The sequence below is a fragment of the Trachypithecus francoisi genome, unplaced genomic scaffold (genome assembly GCF_009764315.1).
Source record: "Trachypithecus francoisi isolate TF-2019V2 unplaced genomic scaffold, Tfra_2.0 Lachesis_group1, whole genome shotgun sequence".
Classification (NCBI taxonomy): domain Eukaryota; kingdom Metazoa; phylum Chordata; class Mammalia; order Primates; family Cercopithecidae; genus Trachypithecus; species Trachypithecus francoisi.
Genome location: NW_022681454.1, coordinates 82,226,533 through 82,244,510, shown reverse-complemented (window position 1 = coordinate 82,244,510; position 17,978 = coordinate 82,226,533). Strand labels below are relative to the sequence as shown.

The 17,978-nt window shown below is 42.2% G+C and overlaps 1 protein-coding gene across 6 annotated transcripts; it reads right to left on the bottom strand.

The window, feature by feature from the left end:
• Positions 1–632: 632 nt before the first annotated feature.
• OCIAD2 (OCIA domain containing 2) lies at positions 633–17,405 on the bottom strand. Of its 6 annotated transcripts, none has more exons than XM_033214713.1 (7): positions 17,149–17,405; positions 14,897–15,024; positions 10,587–10,683; positions 8,581–8,634; positions 4,797–4,844; positions 3,574–3,691; positions 633–816 (listed from the first exon to the last, which is right to left on the bottom strand). In XM_033214713.1, the coding sequence occupies exons 2-7, from the start codon at positions 14,960–14,962 to the stop codon at positions 735–737; spliced, it is 465 nt and encodes a 154-aa protein (XP_033070604.1). In that variant the 5' UTR covers positions 14,963–15,024; positions 17,149–17,405; the 3' UTR covers positions 633–734. The 6 variants fall into 6 exon arrangements, with proteins under 6 accessions (XP_033070604.1, XP_033070603.1, XP_033070606.1 ...); XM_033214712.1 differs by having other exon boundaries at positions 14,897–15,033; positions 17,149–17,394; XM_033214715.1 differs by lacking the exon at positions 8,581–8,634 and having other exon boundaries at positions 14,897–15,033; positions 17,149–17,396.
• Positions 17,406–17,978: the final 573 nt, after the last annotated feature.

The window sequence follows — 17,978 nt, the reverse complement described above, 5'->3', positions numbered from 1 at the left end:
TCCTGTTTCTATCTCCATACACATTAATTTTCTTGGGGTCATGACTTCCTAAATTCTTCAACAGTAATTCCAGTTCTCTATCAGAGAACTTAAAACACTGGGAAAAAAAAGCAGAGTAAAAGAAAGGATAGAGGCTAATCTGAGACGACTTAATTATCTTATTTAGCTGTAAGCAAGTTGGTGGGGGGCAATGTCATTTGTGTGTGTGAGGATTTCTAACATGTTTTGCGTGTGTGTGTGTGTGTGTGTGTGTGTGTGTGTGTATGAGATGGAGTCTAGCTCTGCCACCCAGGCTGGAGTGCAGTGGCACAATCTCTGCTCACTGCAACTTCTATTTCCCAGGTTCAAGCAATTCTCCTGCCTCAGCTTCCCTCTCAGTAGCTGGGATTATAGGCATGTGCCACCACGCCTGGCTAATTTTTATATTTTTAGCAGAGACAGGGTTTCACCATGTTGGCCAAGCTGGTCACGAACTGCTGACCTCAAATGATCTGCCTGCCTCGGCCTCCCATAACAGGCATGAGCCATTGCGCCATGCCCCAACATGTTCTTAAAGAGTAGAAAAACATGTAATGCTTAGTTCACTTCAGAGCCTTCCATGGAATACATTTCAGTGAGTGACAGACACTATATTTTTGTTCCATTAGAAGTATTTTATTTTAAAGTACATTTGAAATTTTAAATGTTTACAAATTCAGAGGTTTAAAAAACTTCGAAAGTCACAGACACAGAGTTTAGGAAGCTGAAGGCTGAGAGTCTCCCTTCTCACTTAATCCATGCTTTATTTTGCATTCCTCACAGGTGAGCAGGCAGTGCCTAGAAGAGAAGCAAAAATAGACAGTGGTTTGTACTTTGACACTGGAAGCTCTAGTCTTTACATAATATTATTATTCTTATTATTTTAACCTAATTTTTAAAAATAGAGATGGGGGAATAGTCTATCTATGTTGCCCAGGTTGGTCTCGAGGGCTCAAGAGATCCTCCCACCCACCCCTCTTGAGTAGCTGAGACTACAGGCATGAACCACTGCACCTGCCTTTAAAACAGTATTAGATATATAGTCTATGCTAAAGTTTACTAGCCTTGTTTTTTCAGAAATAATAGGAGTTGTTGCTTGGTTTATGGCCCCCAATATTTCACCCCTCAAAAAGCCAATAATGAGCTTTATGTTGAAACAGATGGTTGTATTTGTGGTCAGGGTCAGGCAGGGTTTGAACATCTTGATTCTTTTTGAATTCAAGTAATTTCTAACAATAGCATAAAAATTATAAATACACAGTGCGTTGATCCAGGATTAAACTATATGCCTATGGAGTTAGGTTTGGACACACATGTACACGTATATATATACAAATAATTTTTTAAATTAAAAAAATGATACTTCCAGAATTTCTGGCTTATAGTTTGCTGAACTTGTCCCAGTTTCCTTAGGATACCGAGGAAAATGCACAGCTTCATTCTAGAATAATATTCACATTTGAATATGGAATAGATGTCGAGTCCCTTCTTGCATTAAAGTTTTATAATCTTACAAATTCAACAAACATTTACTACTATGAGGAGTTGGCAACAGGATAACTTTATGCAGGACAGTGATAGGATGTGTTTTGAATGATAGAAAACTCATTCAATCTGGCCTGGGTGGGAAGGATTACTTCGAAGGTAGCAAGGCCAGAAACTGCTATTGTAAAACCCTGAAGAGATGGATGAGGAATCCCTTTCTCTCACTTATTTCCCCCCATTGCTTTGAGAATGAAGTGAAAATCCTTAGCATGGCATAAATGCCTTCAGGAGCTGACCTCTACCTGCCTGGACTTCCAGCTTGTTCTCTGCCTTTCCCAATAGCTCTTTATGCTCCAGCCATAGGATGTATTTACGGTTCCCTTTAAAAATGAAAATTTCTCTTCTCTACATACTATTCCTGGCCTGGAATCCCCTTCTTCAACCCTGCTATAGCTCCTACTATAGCCATAGCTCCTGCTATATCTCCTCTTGTCATAGCTTCTGCTGTAGCTACTACTACTTGAATCTATTAAGATTCAAGTCAAGCATCATCACCTACTCCAAGAAGTCCTTAATGCCTATTCCTTCACCCTCCCCTCCACCTCAACTTAGTTGAGTGCCCCACTCTACTTTCCCTTAATTAAGAAATCAAATAGCTTTGTGAATTACTGCCTCTCAGATTTGCTGGTAATGGCCCTTCACATAGGGCATAGCAATTGTTTATCAGCTATGAATGCAAGCCCAGAGTGGGGCTGCTGTGGCTGGCAGTGGGAAGGCAAAACGAAACCATAGAACGCAGAGCTTAAAGGAGCCCTGGAAACTAGTTACTTCAGTCACCTCCTTTCACAATGGACATTGTCTGAAAAATGTAGATTTCAGTCTTGTGTTCATAATTATTCTGAAATCCAAAGTTGGTTAATTGCAAAAGACACTCCTGAAATTGAAGAGGAAGAGGAAGCAGTCAACAAAATTCTCTCCTTTACTTGTGATACTTTTTCTTTCTTTTCCTACACAGACCAGAATCATGTGGTCAATTCCTCCTCAGCAAGCTGACTCTAAAACACAACTTAGCAAGGATGGACTGAAGTTAGTGTTGTCTGTAAAAATGGAATTAATGATTCTCTGGTGGCCTTGCTTCTGCAATGGGAGGAGTAAGGGTTTGGAAAACAGATGATCTGAGGTGAGAGACCCTTTTCTACCCACTGCTAATGACGTCACCTTCAGAAGGTCTCTGCAGCTCTTTGGGTCTCATGCAGCTCATCAGAAAGAGACAGTATTGAAGGGCCCATCTATTACTACAGGACTAGGGAACATGGCTTTCCAAAGTCACATAGTTAGAAAAAGAACTTGAGTGTTTTGACTTCTAGTCCAGTTTGTTTTCATCATATTGTGCTGCTTCTCAGATAGAACCCACTGTGACTAGTGAGGGGTCTTTAGAGAAATGTGTCCCCAACACTAATCTTGTAACTACTATAGTAAAAATAGCTAATGTTTACTGAACACTTACTGAGTGTCATGAATAATCATTTATATTCTTTACATCTCATAAAAACTATCCTGATCACTATTTTATACAGATATGGAAATTGAAGATCAGAGAGCTTAAGAAACTTGCAGGGTCACACAACTTAGTTAAGCGGTAGAACTGGTTTTCAACCCAAGTACTATAACAGCAGAGGTGATGCCATTAACTCCAAAGTCATACTGCCTATTTCCCCTATAGAGAATCATGATATATACAGTATTAACATAGAAAAAGCTCTGAGAAGCCCTGCAGTAAAGAAATCTGTTAAAGTTTTGTGTAACTCTGTGATGGTGGAAGCCATAACTGCTCATTGAGGAATTCTTTAGAAACTTGCACAATGTTTGAACACAGTAGGTTCCCATTAAATATTTATCAAACAAATGAAATTGGTAAGTGTAGTAACAAAGTCAATGCTAAACTTGAGGGTTAAAACTTTTTTAACATGTGAATTTTAAAAAGTGTGTTTAATATTATAAATAATGAATAATCTTTCATTTAATTTCTTATAATTACATTACAATCCCTCAACCAAACAGATTACAAACCTGTTATGCTGTGGACCAAAACCAGCTCCACGAAGCTGATCTTCAAAAAAATAGAATTTACTCTGGCACACTCCTATGTATGATACCTTTCCAAGGCCAAATCCCAAGAGACCAGCAACTGTAAAAGCAGGTTGGGAGAGATCATTTAAAGGTTGAGAATCTTCTCCATTAGTTATCTTCCAGAGCTTTAAAAATTAACGCTGGTAATTTTAAAATTAAAAGGACCATGCTAAATCAATGGATGAAGACTCTGAGAAGGAAGTCTCTATTAAAAAAGAACAGGATTGGGAACTGGAGACTTCCCCATCTCAACTTTGAACTGGTGGTGGAAGGGGCAGGACAGAGCAAGCCACAGTGCTGTCCTGGAGACAGACGGCCAGAGAGGGCCCACCTGTCAAGCAAATGGTTGAAGCCACGGGGGCAGGGGAAGGTGGCTGGGTTGTGGCTATAGGCAGCTTCCAAATCACTGGGTAGAAATGCCCCTAATCTTCCTTATGGCCTTGGAGTAGTGGAGAATTTCAGTCCATCTTGTCTACGAGGGAGAGGGACCCTCCTATGGAAGAGATCTCAAATCTGTTCCTCCTGCTAGGAACGAATGCGGTTTCAGACTATCAACTAAAATGTGTCCTTTTTCACATAAAACATCTGCTGATACTAGGTGAAGGAAGATGAAACCCCAAGTTTGTGGTTACTCTATTATTAGAAATCCCCTGATTCTTAAAATTATTACTCATTTTTTATATTCATTGTAAAAAACATTTTGAAAAGACTGGCCAGGGCAAAAGAAAATAAAAATCCATAAAATATCTATCATTCAGAGGCTCTGCTACTGATAATCTCATTATATATCCTTCCAGTCCTTCTTAGTCCATTCTTTAAGGATGGTCTAAGAAGAAGTCCCTACTGCTAAGCTGTATATCAGAAAGTGTTGAGTGAACTAAGAAATGCAGAGTAGCAGAAAATAGAGGCTGATTTTTTAAAAAGTCAATATAGGCAGTTTAGTTAAGCTGGACATTCATATCTCCAGTTGCTAGTAATGTCTTTTTTTTTTCAAAATTTTATTTATTATTATTTTTTAAAATAGATACAAGGTTTCACCATGTTGCCCAGGCTAGTCTGGAACTCCTGGACTCAAGTAATCCACCCGCCTCAGCCTCCCAAATTCCTGGGATTACAGATGTGAGCCACCACACTTGGTTTGCTTTTTTATTTCTGTGACTTACGTGCAACTTTGGGCAATGATCCAAATCTAGGATTAGCTGCCAAATAACCTAAGGAGTAATACAGAAATACGTTATTATTTCATTTTATAACTTAAATTATAAGTTATTCTTAAAGTATAAAGAAGCCTCCAAAATTTAAGACATAAAATGTCTTAAATGTATACATAGTCTGACTTTAGAAAGATGATCTTGGCTGGGCACAGTCGCTCACACCTGTAATCCAGCACTTTGGAGGCTGAGGTGGGCGGATCATCTGAGGTCAGGAGTTCGAAACCAGCCTGGCCAACATGGTGAAACCCCGTCTCCACCAAAAAAATACAAAAAATAGCCAGCCATGATGGTGGGTGCCTGTAATCCAGCTACTCGGGAGGCTGAGGCAGGAGAATCGCTTGAACCCAGGAGGCAGAGGTTGCAGTGAGCTGAGATGGCACCAATGCACTCCAGCCTGGGTGACAGAGTGAGACTCCATCTCACAAAAAAAAAAGAAAAAAAAAAAAAAGGAAAAACGAAAAAAAAAAAGATCTTAAAGGAGTTATGATTCAACTCTCAGTTGAATTTAACTGCCAGGTAGTCATTTTAGGCAAATTACAAATATTAGCTGTAATGTGTAGAAAAATAATATGAAACAGACAATTCAAGACTGATTCAAAGACATCAAGCAAAGGTAGGGCTGACAACAGTGTTCAAAGAGATTAGTCATCACCCTCTTTTTTTTTTTAAATTATACTTTAAGTTAGGGTACATGTGCACCCTCTTTTCTTTTTAAGTAACTCAACATAGAGAGTTTCCATTTGGAGATTCACAGTGTATATCATTATTTACAATGCAAACAGTACAACTCGTGGTAGTTAGAATAATGGCCTTTTAGAGATACCCACATCTGAATTCCTGGAAAAAGTGAATGTATTAGGTCCCAAAAGGGGGATTAAGGTAGAAAATGGAACTGATGTTGCTAATCAGATGACTTTAAAAGAGAGAGATGATCAAGATGGGCCCAATGTGATCCTTTGGTGTGGAAGAGGAGGAAACGTGACAGGACAGGGAGATGGCAGCAAAAGAAGAATTTGGCTCACTGTTGCTGACTTTACGGTCATAGGAAGGGGCCACTGGTTAAGAAATATGCATGGTTCTAGAAGCTGGAAAGGAAAAGAAAGCCCACGAGCTTCCAGAAGGAACACAGCTGCGGTGATGCCTTGATTTTAGCCCAGTGAGACCCATTTCAGAATTTTGATTTCCAAGAACTGTAAGATAATACATTTGTGGTGTTTTAAGTCACTCTGTTTGTGGTAATTTGTTAGAGATGTTATAGAAAACTGATATTAAACTCCGAAAAAATATGTTAGCATAGATGCAAAAAATGGTAGATGTCTTGGTCTGTTTTCTGCTCCTATAACAGAATACTACAGGCTGGATAATTTATAAAGAACAGAAGTTCACTTGGCTCACAGTTTTGGAGGCTGAGAAGTCCAAGAGCATAGAGCTGGCATTTATGAGGGTTATCCATGGCAAGGAAGTGCAGGAAACAGAGAGCAGGAGGAGAGGCTGAACACATCCTTTTTTATCAGGAACTCACTCCCATGATAATGGTATTAATCCATTCATGAGGGTGGAGCCCTCACAACCTCTTAAAGGCTGCACCTCTTGAGACTGTTACAATGGCGGATAAATTTCACCCTGAATTTTGAAGGGGACATTCACACCACAAGCAGTAGATTTAGAGTAGTTTAGTACTTATAAAACATAATCTGGGCTGGGTGTGGTGGCTCTTGCCTGCAATCTCAGCACTTTGGGAGGCTGAGGTGGGCAGATCACTTCAGGTCAGGAGTTTGAGACCATCCTGGCCAACATGGTGAAACCCTAAAAATACAAAAATCAGCTGGATGTGGTAGCACAGGCCTGCAGTCCCAGCTACTATGGAGGCTGAGGCAGGAGAATTGCTTGAACCCAGCGGGTGGAGGTTGTAGTGAGCCGAGATCACGCCACTGCACTCCAGCCTGAGTGACAGAGTAAGACTCTGTCTCAAAAACAAATAGACAAACAAAAAAACCATAATCCCCATAGATGTCCCAGCCCTAATATTTTTATCTGTGTCAAAAATGATCTGAAAAATGCTATCTTCAAATTGTAAAAATACAATCATATTTAATACATGACCTTTATGGACAAGAATGATATTGGTCAAAGTGGGATTCTCCTAGATATGTGACATGTGGTTTTTGAGACTCAGAAAAGAACTAGGACTTCTTCCCTCATATTTACTGGTACAAATGTTCCTTTTAAGATCCTGGTAATCAAGCCTGGGTGTGATGGTTCACGCCTCTAATCCCAGCACTTTGGGAGGCTGAGGTGGGAGGATCACTTGAGCTCAGGAATTCGAGACCAGCCTGGGCAATATAGTGAGACACTGTCTCTGCAAAAATTAAAAAAAAAAAAATTAGCTGGGTGTGGTGGCCTGTGTCTATAGACCCAGCTACTTGGGAAGCTGAGATGGGAGCGTCACTTGAGCCCAGGAGGTTGAGACTGCAGGGAGCCATTATTATATCACTGCAGTGGATGAGGGAGAGACCATGTCTCAAAAACAAACAAATAAACAAAAAACCAACAAAACAAAACCCCAAGACACCCATAAAATCCTGATAATCAGAAGCCAGGCATGGTGGCACGTGCCTATAATCCCAGGTACTCAGGAGGTCTGGGAGGAGGATTGCTTGAGCCCAATAGTTTGAGGACAGCCTGGGCAACACAGCAAGACTTCGTCTCATTACAAAAATAATAATAAAAATAAAGCAAAATCCTGTTAATCAACAGTGTTTGATAAAATGGGCTTAAACAGGATAAGGTGCCTTCTTGCCACCTGTGGACTAAGGAATGTCTCTGGGTTCTCTGGTCGGGTGGAGACAGGGAGGAGATGAAGAAGGAAGAACAGAGAGGAAAACAGGAAAATGCTAAGAGGCAGGGAGAGGTTATGTGGGGAGATACAAGGCAGCTGCTGGCCCTTACAGTCTCTTGTATGGAGGAAACAGGGTGCCCTCCTCAGGCAGATGCAGCCTCTTGCCAAAAGAAATGGCATGGTGGACACAGCTTAGGATGGATTTCAGTTCCCCCCACCTTCTCCCTGGAACATCCTTATTTGTGCAGGGAACCGTCTGTCTAACCATATACAGAGGCCCTGGGAGACACTGGACTCCGGCACAGAAAAAGGCACAGGATTGCTTCTCTGTTGTTCCTGTAAATGAAGCAAATTATTATCTTACAGTTCTTGAAGTGAAAATGGGTCTCGCCGGATGAAAACCAAGGTTTTAACTGTGTTCCTTAAATGGGCTGCATTCCTATCTGGAGGCTCGAGGGTTTCTTGCCTTTCTAGCTTCTTGAGGCTGCTCACATTCCTCCACTTCAACACCAACAATGTTGAGCTGAGGCCTCACATTGCCACCTCTCTGATTCTACCTTCAGATCCTGCCTTTCACTTTTAAGGACTCTTTCAATTGCACCGGGCCCACCTGGATCACCCAGGATACTCTCCCTATTTTAAGGTCAGGTGACTAACAATCTTAATTCCATCTGCAACTTTAATTTCCTTTTGCCATGTAACCTAATATATTCACTAATTCTGGGGATTAGGATGCTTTCTGGGGAGATAGGGACTTAGGCTGAAAATAGGCAGAAGTCTGTGGAAAAACATCCTTCACCAAAAAATAAATGTCAAGAGCCAAAAAGCTTCCAGGAGGGTCACAGAAAACTGGGCTCTCTGAAATCAGATTATTTAACAAATATTGAATCTTACCTTGATAGACTAGTCCCTGGGTGACAAGCATGCTTACAAGAGAAAAAGGCAGAGCTGTAAAGCAAAAATGTCCTTCAATATTGGTGTCTTAAAAATTGGCACCTCACCGAGAAGTTAGGGAGAATTATTCTGAGCTTTTTCTCTTACCTTCCTTGGCAGTGAATTTTTGTTCATTTGTTATTTTACTTATTCAACAAATATTTATTAAGTGCAGTATGGAGAATTTTCTTGGAATCTTCCCCAGTCACTTACCCTGAGGCACAGCATTAATTTGAACCCTATTCTACTTCATGTCTAACATCCACTTGTACTGAATGCCAACATGCACAAGATTCTAAGCACTATATATAATAAAGGCATCTTAGGGTATATGTACATTTACCTGTTGAATTTGGGAGTTGCCTTTAGCTATGTGTATATTTTGAAATTTTCAATCCTACACAAATGTTAAAAAGCAATACAATAAACTCCTACGTACCTTTCATCTAGATTCATTAATTGTGAACATTTTGCCAAATTTGCTTTATCTAATTTTTCCTTTTTTGTCTGAGCCATTTGAGATTTGCAAACATTATGACTCTGTCACTAAATACTTCAGCAGGTGTCTTCTAAAAACTAGAATGTTTTCCTACGTACACCACCATTAGCATAGTCAAAACATTTATATTTCTTGAACACTCGTACTCAAGAAAAATTATATTAACTTATACACAACCGTTATTCAAATCTCTCCAATTGGCCCCATAGCTGTGGGCTTTTTCCAACTCAGAAATTCAGGGATCATACGTTACACATATTCTCCTATTTGATTTAGTCTAGGATAGTTCCTTGCCTTTCTTTTTCTTTTTCATGACGTTTTGTCTTACAATGTGTATTTGCCTGAAGATCCAAATTAAAGATCACAAGATGACTATGTTCATGTTAAACATGTGTAATGTTTAGCTATAATTTTAAAACAGAAAATTTAGTCTGGGAAAGGCAGTTTCTAGTTCTGTCCATCAATATGTGTCAAATAACTTCTTTCAAAAGCAGAGAGTAGTGATAAACATGTAGCTCTTTCTAATTCAACCAAGACAGATCCAATAGCAACCAATTTTCCCACTTATATCTACCCTATAGTGGGCAAATGGGTCATACTGAAGTGTTAGTCTACTAGGGCCCAATTAAATTTTCTGACAACTCATAGGTTGTCAGAAAACACATGAATTTCTAGAAGCACAGTCAGTAATCCTATAATGTATAATGAATATCAACTTCTAGTGTTATTTCCAAAACAAGTAATACTAAATTTGAATGACTTAAGAAATCAAAATGAGTATTTCAAAGTATACATTATCTACACATCAGCAATGTTGCAAAATATCAAGACTGTATCTACAGGTTCTACTATGCCATTTTCAAATACTGAATCACACATTTTTTAATTGGAAGAGACCTTAATGCACAGCCTGAATTCACACCCTTGTCTTATGTGAGGCAGGCTCAGAAAGAGGAAGTGACTCAGCTGAAAATGTTATTTCAAAGACAGTGTAAGAGAAGTATTAATGGAATGTGGCCATTTTTCATTCATTTGAGAAATATCGATTAGGTATTTTCTATGAATAGGTCACTGTGCTAGGCTATAGAATGAAGTTCCAGATGAACTTGACATTATTTCTGAACTCTGTGAAATTTAGAGTCTAGCAGAATGTAGGAAGGTCTACTCTTTGGGAATCAACAAATTCTAAATAATTGTCTTGGTACACATTCTTGGTCACATATTCTTGGTAAAGGGAAGAATTATGTGTGCATCATTGTTTGCTAAGTGAGGTAAAGTGCTCCTTAATCAGATATTATCTCTGCCTTAAAAAAGGTCTGAACTTGGATTTAAACTGTAAACATCCCTGAATATCAGAGTTCATCAGATATTTATGCAGAGTCTCTGCTCAAACGTAAGTCATTACCACAATTCTAATATGAATATTTAGGCAGTTTACTGCCACAAATACAGTGTTAGGTGCAATTACCTCTCTTCCAGAAACTTTCTTCCTGACATTCTTGCATAATCTTTGAGATCTCTGCTCTGTGGATGTGCAGTTTTGATTTTGGACAAAACAACAGGCTCTGTAAGGAAAGTTATATGGTGAGCTAACTGAGATCATCCGAAAATCACCCACTTTGTTTTCTCCAGAAGTGAACAGGGAGGTCTCTTACTTGTAACACAATGTGTGTTCTGTACTGGAGGTAGCCCAAAGAAATGATCAGTTTCCAAGAGTGCTTTCTCACTGGGAACACTGATGGACTTAGGTAGCAGAATTCTAATTGGAGAGTGGGAGTGATTCACTGACTGGTGCAGGCAGCAAATTTGTGGTCAGGTTGAATCCCTGCTGAGGGCACATTTCCTTCCCTACCTCCATGCCTCTATATGGTTTACTATACCTAGAATGCTGTTCACTCTCGTCACCTGACTGGTCTTAACACCCAGCTGAACATTGTCTCCTGGGTGAGGAAAGAGATTTTCCCTATAGCACACAGTATTTAGACATCGAGCATCACACTCAGAGAACCTATGTACATGAACTTCTGTATGCATTTTTAGACTGTGGACTGCCTTTTATTATTTGATATAGTTTACTTTCAGTCTGGACGCTTTTTTTTTTACACATTTATAAGTGGTGTGCATATAATTTATGGTGCAACTATTGACATGGTTGGCATAACTATTTTTATTAGTTCTGTAGTATTTTTTGGAATTTATTTATTAAAAAATTTTAAAATATTTTAATTGCTGTGGGTACATAGTAGGTTCTGCAGTGTTTTTTTTGTTTGTTTTTTGGACAGGGTCTCATTTGTCACCTGGGCTGGAGTGCAAGGGCGTGATCTTGGCTCATTGCAGACTCTATCTCCCAGGTTCAAGCAATCCTCTTGTCTCAGCTCCCCTAGTAGCTAGGACTATAGCGACAGTGGGGTTTTGCCATGTTGCCCAGGCTGGTCTCGAACTCCTGATCTCAAGCAATCTGCCCTCATCGGCCTCCCAAAGTGTTACGATTACAAGCGTAAGCCACTGCGCCCAGACTTGCAGTGTTTTTTCAATCAAGTTCATATGCTATCATCTAGACCAACTCCCATCTTTTACCATTCCTTTCAGTTTGTAGGTACATAGCTTTAATCACTCGCTCTTGTCCACATTCTCCACTCCTTCCCCTCTGCCCATCACAACCATTCTGAGTGTTTAATGTTTTATTTCTATCCATTCTTGCAAAACGTTCGTTATTTTGGGTGAATATATCTTTTTAATGTAAATAGCACTGTTTTATATATTTGATTCTTAAAACATTCTCAACTCAGCTCTATGCTTTTAAGATCCACCCATGTTGCTGTATTCATCTAGTCTGCTGCTTCTAACTGCTACATAACTGTGCACAATGCCTCCAAGTTCCCACCACCTCATGTTCCTCTATGGACCCATGAGAGAACATTTTTCAGACATGAATCTAGAAGTAAAGCTCAGGGTGTGCATATTCTCACTGTGACAGAGTCTTGCTGACCACTATCTTCAATGACTGCAGTCTCCACTCCTACCTGCAGGGCCTGAGCATTCCCTTATGGCTACTTAGCCTGTGTAAGAGCTAGGTATGGGTAAAGAAGATTCCAAGCAAGTTAAAGAAAGAATTTTCTAACACTTGGAATTATCCAGTTTTCTAAGCTGATAGGTATAAAGTAATGTTTATTATCTTGTTTGTACTTCTTTGATAACGAATGTGTTTGACTATCTCTACATATTTTTCAGCTACACTGCCCTCCTCTAGTTGTCAGGCAATTCCTGTAATTGGATCTGGGTTGTAATCTTTTGTTATATATTGGCTCATTAATTTTTTTTGTGGAAAAATACATACATATATAACATTTATATATGTTATAACATATTATAACATTTGCCATTTTGACCATTTTATTTTTATTTTATTTTTATTTTTTTTAGAGACAGGGTCTTGCTCTGTCACCCAGACTGGAGTATAGTGGTGCCATCATAGCTCACTGCAGCCTCGAACACCTGGGCTCAAGTTAACCTCCCACCTCAGCCTCCTGAGTAGCTGGGACTATGGGTACATACCATCATACCCGGCTAATTTAAAAAAACATTTTTAAAATAGGTTGGGGGTTCTCACTATGTTTCTCAGGCTGGTCTTGAACTCCTGGCCTCAAGTGATTGTGATTGTCCCGCTTTGGCTTCCCAAACTGCTGGGGTTATAGGTATGAGTCACCATGCCTAGCCCCATTAATTTTTTTTTTTAATTTAACTTGTTCCTTACTATAGAAGTCACACTTGTGTTTCCTTGTTTGTGAATTATTTATATGGGTTATTTGCCATTTATCTCCAGGGTTTTAGTGTTTTTCTGGTTGCCACTGTCTTTTTTAGACTCTTTCTGTGTAATAGATGTCAATATACAAGATGGTCACCATTTCTTGAGCACTTTGTATGTGCCTGGTCCTGTGCCAAGCACTTTACACACATGATGTCAATGAAAGGGATGGAGAAACCCTCTGGCACCACTGTCTGTGGAGCTCTACAAGCAGCCCAAGTGGGCAACCTCCCTCTTCTCTCCCTGCAATTCCCCAAGGCACAGTGCAAAGATGCTGTAAGTCACAGGGTGAGTCACAGCAGCAGGAGAAGGAGTTGCTTTCAGTCTCTACCTACCTTCCTTCCTTAGCACAGGCAGGCCTCCAGATGCCCAGGGTGAATATTTGCTCTTGCTCTTGGCAGTGCCTGGGGCAGAAATAAGGACTGCCTCCCCTTAATAAACAAATGCACACACCCTGGCTATCACAATTGCTTCCAGTCCTGCAGTCAACCTGTAATCCCAGGCTTTGGGAGGCTGAGGCGGCCAGATCACTTGAGGTCAGGAGTTCAAGACCAGCCTGGCCAACATGGTGAAACTTCATCTCTACTAAAAATACAACAATTAGCTGGGCATGGTGGCAGATGCCTGTAATCCCAGCTACTTAGGAGGCTGAGATAGGAGATTCACTTGAATCCGGGAGGTGGAGGTTGCAGTGAGCCAAGATTGTGCCACAGCACTCCAGCCTAGATGACAGAGTGAGACTCCATCTCAAAACAAAAACAAAAAGAAAAACAAAAACAAAAGGAGCTCTGGTTATCATTTTCTGTATAGCCATGAATGTTTGATGACTCCCCATTTCACAGAGGCAACTCAGGTGTCCAAATAATTCTCCTTGTGACTTTCTATCATTTGTCTGTTTGCCTCGCCAAAACTTTGCTCCTTGAAAATTACTGCCTCCATACACTATTTTTAGCTTGAACATGAATGCCATTGACCCATCAAATGCTTTCTCTTTTCTTCATTGACGTATTCCTGAAATACACGGTATCCATTCCTAACAAGTTGAAAAATTGTTTCCATGTTAACACTTGGGTTCTGAATCTGCTAGCTAATTAGTAATTAAGGACTCTGCCACCCTGAACGGGAACACCTGTCAGCAGCATAGGATTAGCGGGATTACTCACAGTAATAAAAATGTAAAAAATAAGCAAAATATCACCTGTAATCCCAGAACTTTGGTAGGCTGAGGTGGGAGGATCATTTGAGCTCAGGAGTTTGAGACCAGCCTGGGCAATATAATGGAACCTCCATCTCTAAAACATAAATGAATGAATAAATATAAATAAATAAGCAACATATATAATTCTGTTAGAGTCTATTAAGAGTTTTGCTCTGCTATCAGAAACCTCTTCAGTTACTGACAGTTCATCTAAGAGTTAGTAAGGCTGGATTCCAAACAGGAAAGAGTATAGAAAGGATTTTGTAAATAAAATTTTAAATTTTAAATGTCAGCTTCTTTTCAAAGCAGCTGAAAACACACTTTCCTTCCCCATCCTATTTTCCCTGAGCCCATCCAACAAAGTGCCAGACTAAAAAAAATAAGATGACTGGTTAAAGATGAAATTTAATAAAAATCCTCTATGATATATATTTTTTCAGATGGCAGGTCCTGCAATTAAAAGTATACCTGACCAGGAATGGTGGCTCACGCCTGTAATCCCAGCACTTTGGCCGTCCTAGATGGAGGATTAATTGAGGCCAGGTGTTTGAGACCAACCTGGGCAATACAGTGAAACCTCATGTCTAACCACAAAAAAAATTAGCCAGGCATGGGGGCCTGTACCTCTCATCCCAGTTAAGTGAGAAGCCCAAGTAGGAGGATCACTTAATCTAGCAGTTCGAGACTGCAGTGAGCCATGATTGCTCTCAAGTCTGGGTGACAGTGTGAGATCGTGTCTCAATCAATTAATTGATCAATAAAGATAAAAGTATACCTGCTTGCTTGGTGGTGGCAAATGGGTATCTTTATCTTGGTTTCCACAAGTAGACGCTGAAGCCATGATGACTTTGTGCTTGCTCTCCTTCCAGTTGTTTATCCTCTGCTTACTCCTTGACCCAGTGTCTAAGGAACCTAGAAGAGAATCACTATGCCATGACTGAATGTTTGTATCAAGCTTAAAAGCATCCTGAGGATCCACTGGAGTTATCTGGAAAACTTATTTTTCCTTTTGTCATTAGTCCATCTGCAAACTCAGTTTCTAGTGCTCCTCTTCCACCAACACACACACATTCACTCACTAATGGGGACAGATCAGATTTAGAATAGAGTGAAATACCACACTGTGCACTGAGTGTCGATTATGTGCCAGGCCAGGGGATATGAAGAAGGATAAGACAAGATCACCACTGAAGGAATTCACAGTCCAAAAGGGGAAATAGACAAGTCAACAGTTACACAACATGAAAAGGGTTCCCTCGAGGTGTGCACAGGATGCTAGGGAAGAAAAGAAAGCAGGGTTCATTCCATCTAGTCAGGTCACAAAAGGAACTAGGACTCCTAAGCTTTCAGGAGGATCTGTGGAGGATAGATGGACTCTAGGGCAGGAGGACCAGGTTGGAAGGTGGTGCACTAGTGCAGGCAAGGAGTTACAGGAACCTGAACAAAGACCTTGGTGGGAATTTATCATCTTTGATAGAGATGTTAAATTTGGGTTTGGAAATGTTGGATTTGGGTGCCTGTGGGGGAAAACAGTGGAATTAGCCACTGTTAATATATGACAATTTGGGTCTGGAGCTCCAGAACAGGCATAGGCTTGAGAAATGAAGTTGGGAGCTGCCATCATAGAGATGGGAGTTAAAGCAGGGAACTTGAACAAATGTGTCTAAAAACAGTATTGGAGAATATGAACACTGAGCCCAAGGGAATATCAAAAAGCGAAGAAAGAAATATTTAAAAAAAAAAAAAAAAAAAGCAGGCCAAGGAAATGACTGAGAAGGAATAGCTGATACAGAGGGGAGGGAATTTCTGAAGGAGGCAGTGAATCATCAACATCATCACATGGCTTAGAAAAGTGGACCCTGGATTTGGCAATGATGGACATAATCCAGGTGGACTTTGAGCCTCCTCCTGCCCCCGGTGGCCACTGCATTCTGCAGCCCTGAACTCCACTACTACCTCTGCTTTTCTTCTGCGAAATGAACCTCTTATACATAATTCTGTTTCCTACATCAGTTACGAAACTTCCAGGCATTTGAGCCAAGGGGACCTGTACTCACACCAAGTTTCATCGCAGGTGCCTAATGTGATTACAGGGGCACCACAGTGCCCTGCATAGGAAAGTACTGGTGTCAGAGAGACCAGAGTTCAAATCGCGACTCTTTCCCCCTGCCATCCCTGTGCTTTGGTGCAAATGACTTAATCCGTCTGTGCCTCAGCTTTCTCCACTGTTAAGTGGGCATAATGGACCAACAATGGTGAGGGGCTGTTGCAGGAATGAAGATGAAGATGAGGATAAGGGATGCTCCATAAAGCCCCGCTCAGCACCCAGCAGGCTGAGTCTGAACGTACGAAGGGGCGGCTGTCAGAATGGCCCTGCACGCCTTCTATTTCCTGAGCATTCCCAGGAAGTCTTTGCTGACCAAGCCAAATTAGATTATCTTTGCTTAGCCATTAGGCCGCTGCCCTATATTGGGAGGCAAAGATACCTCTCAACTTCGGTGGCCAGGTCCCCTGGCACCCACTTAGTCCTCAGTCTACACCTAAAAGCAAGCCTTCCGGCGGGTCTTGCTTTGCAGGTATAGCTCCCACCCCCCATGCCGGGGTGGTCCGGGGACCCTCTGTTTCTTCAGTGGTGGGGAAGGGACCGGTGGGTCGTGGGTGCTGACCGGCGGACGTGCGGAGGAAACAGCGCCGCAGCATGGGGGGCGAGGGTGCTTCTTAGGGTGGCCTGGAGTGGGGCGCCTGCCGGGCTGGACGGCGGGCGGGGGACACCGCACTTTCTGGTCCGGTCGGGGGAGCCGGGAGTCAGCCTATGGGAGTCCGCCGCCATCCCTGGCCAGAAGCAGCCAGCGCCACCCCACGCTCCTCAGCCCCTAGCCCCCGCCCGGGCCGCCAGGGTCGCAGCAAGGGGAGAGTGGGGGGCGGCCACCGCTGCGCCGCGCCGCCTTCAAAGGACTGCCCTGCGGAGCTGCGTTCCCCCGAGGCCACTGCCTCCTGCTGTTAACACCCCCCGAGGCGGGGGCTCACCTGTGTGGTCAGGGCCGCCTCCGAGGCCGAGTCCCTCGCTGCGGAGCCCTGCAGGCCTCGCTCCCTGCGACTGCACGGCCGGCCAGCTCCAGCCTCCCGAGTACCCCACCTGTCTCCCGGGCTTCCTCCCCGTCCTTTGTGTTTTCTTCTCTTGCTCCGCCCCCTCGCCTGCCCGCTAAGCACTTAAGCTGGCGAAGTCACCCTACTGCCACCTGGCAGTCACTTTCGCTGTTGGTGGCAACCCAGGCTGGAACCTAGCTCTGGCCGGAATCCCCGCCCCGTCCTTAAGGAGTGTCCCGACACCAAGTAGGTTATAGTTCCTTTGTGCCTTCCAAATGACTCCCTTCCTGCAGCAATCACAGCAGCAACAGCCATGTATTGTGCCCCTGCCCTGGGCCGGCGTGGGCATCACCTTTGCACTCCTTTCTGCAGCCCTGTGGGGCGCCCACTGTGACCTGTACTTCACAGACGGGTCATCTGAGTTGTGCAGGACACTAAGGGAGCCTGGAGTCAACCCCAGGCCTGCTCGGCTCCCAGGCCTTCTCTTTCCATTGCTCTTTGTAGGTTTCCTCCTGCCTCCGTCCCTCCCCAACTCTGACTTGTGGAGGGAAGCCGTTGATATGTGGGGGTACCTTTAATACCGACATTACTTGTTACCAGAGAGGGGTCCCGATCCAGACGCCAAGCGAGGGTTCTGACTTCGCGCAAGAAAGAATCTGGGGTGAGTCCCTAAAGTGAGAGCAAGTTTATTAAGGAAGTAAAGAAACAGGCCGGGGGCGGTGGCTCACCCCCATAATCCCAACACTTTGGGAGGAAAAGGCAGGCAGATC

Excerpts from the sequence above, each read along its gene's own strand:
- OCIAD2 (XM_033214713.1), bottom strand. The coding sequence starts at position 14,962 with ATGGCTTCAGCGTCTACTTGTGGAAACCAAGATAAAGATACCCATTTG. Across the intron at positions 10,684-14,896 it reads TGCCACCACCAAGCAAGCAG|AGCCTGTTGTTTTGTCCAAA; the intron begins GTATACTTTTAT and ends CTTTCCTTACAG. Across the intron at positions 817-3,573 it reads TTTGGTCCACAGCATAACAG|GCACTGCCTGCTCACCTGTG; the intron begins GTTTGTAATCTG and ends CTTCTCTTCTAG.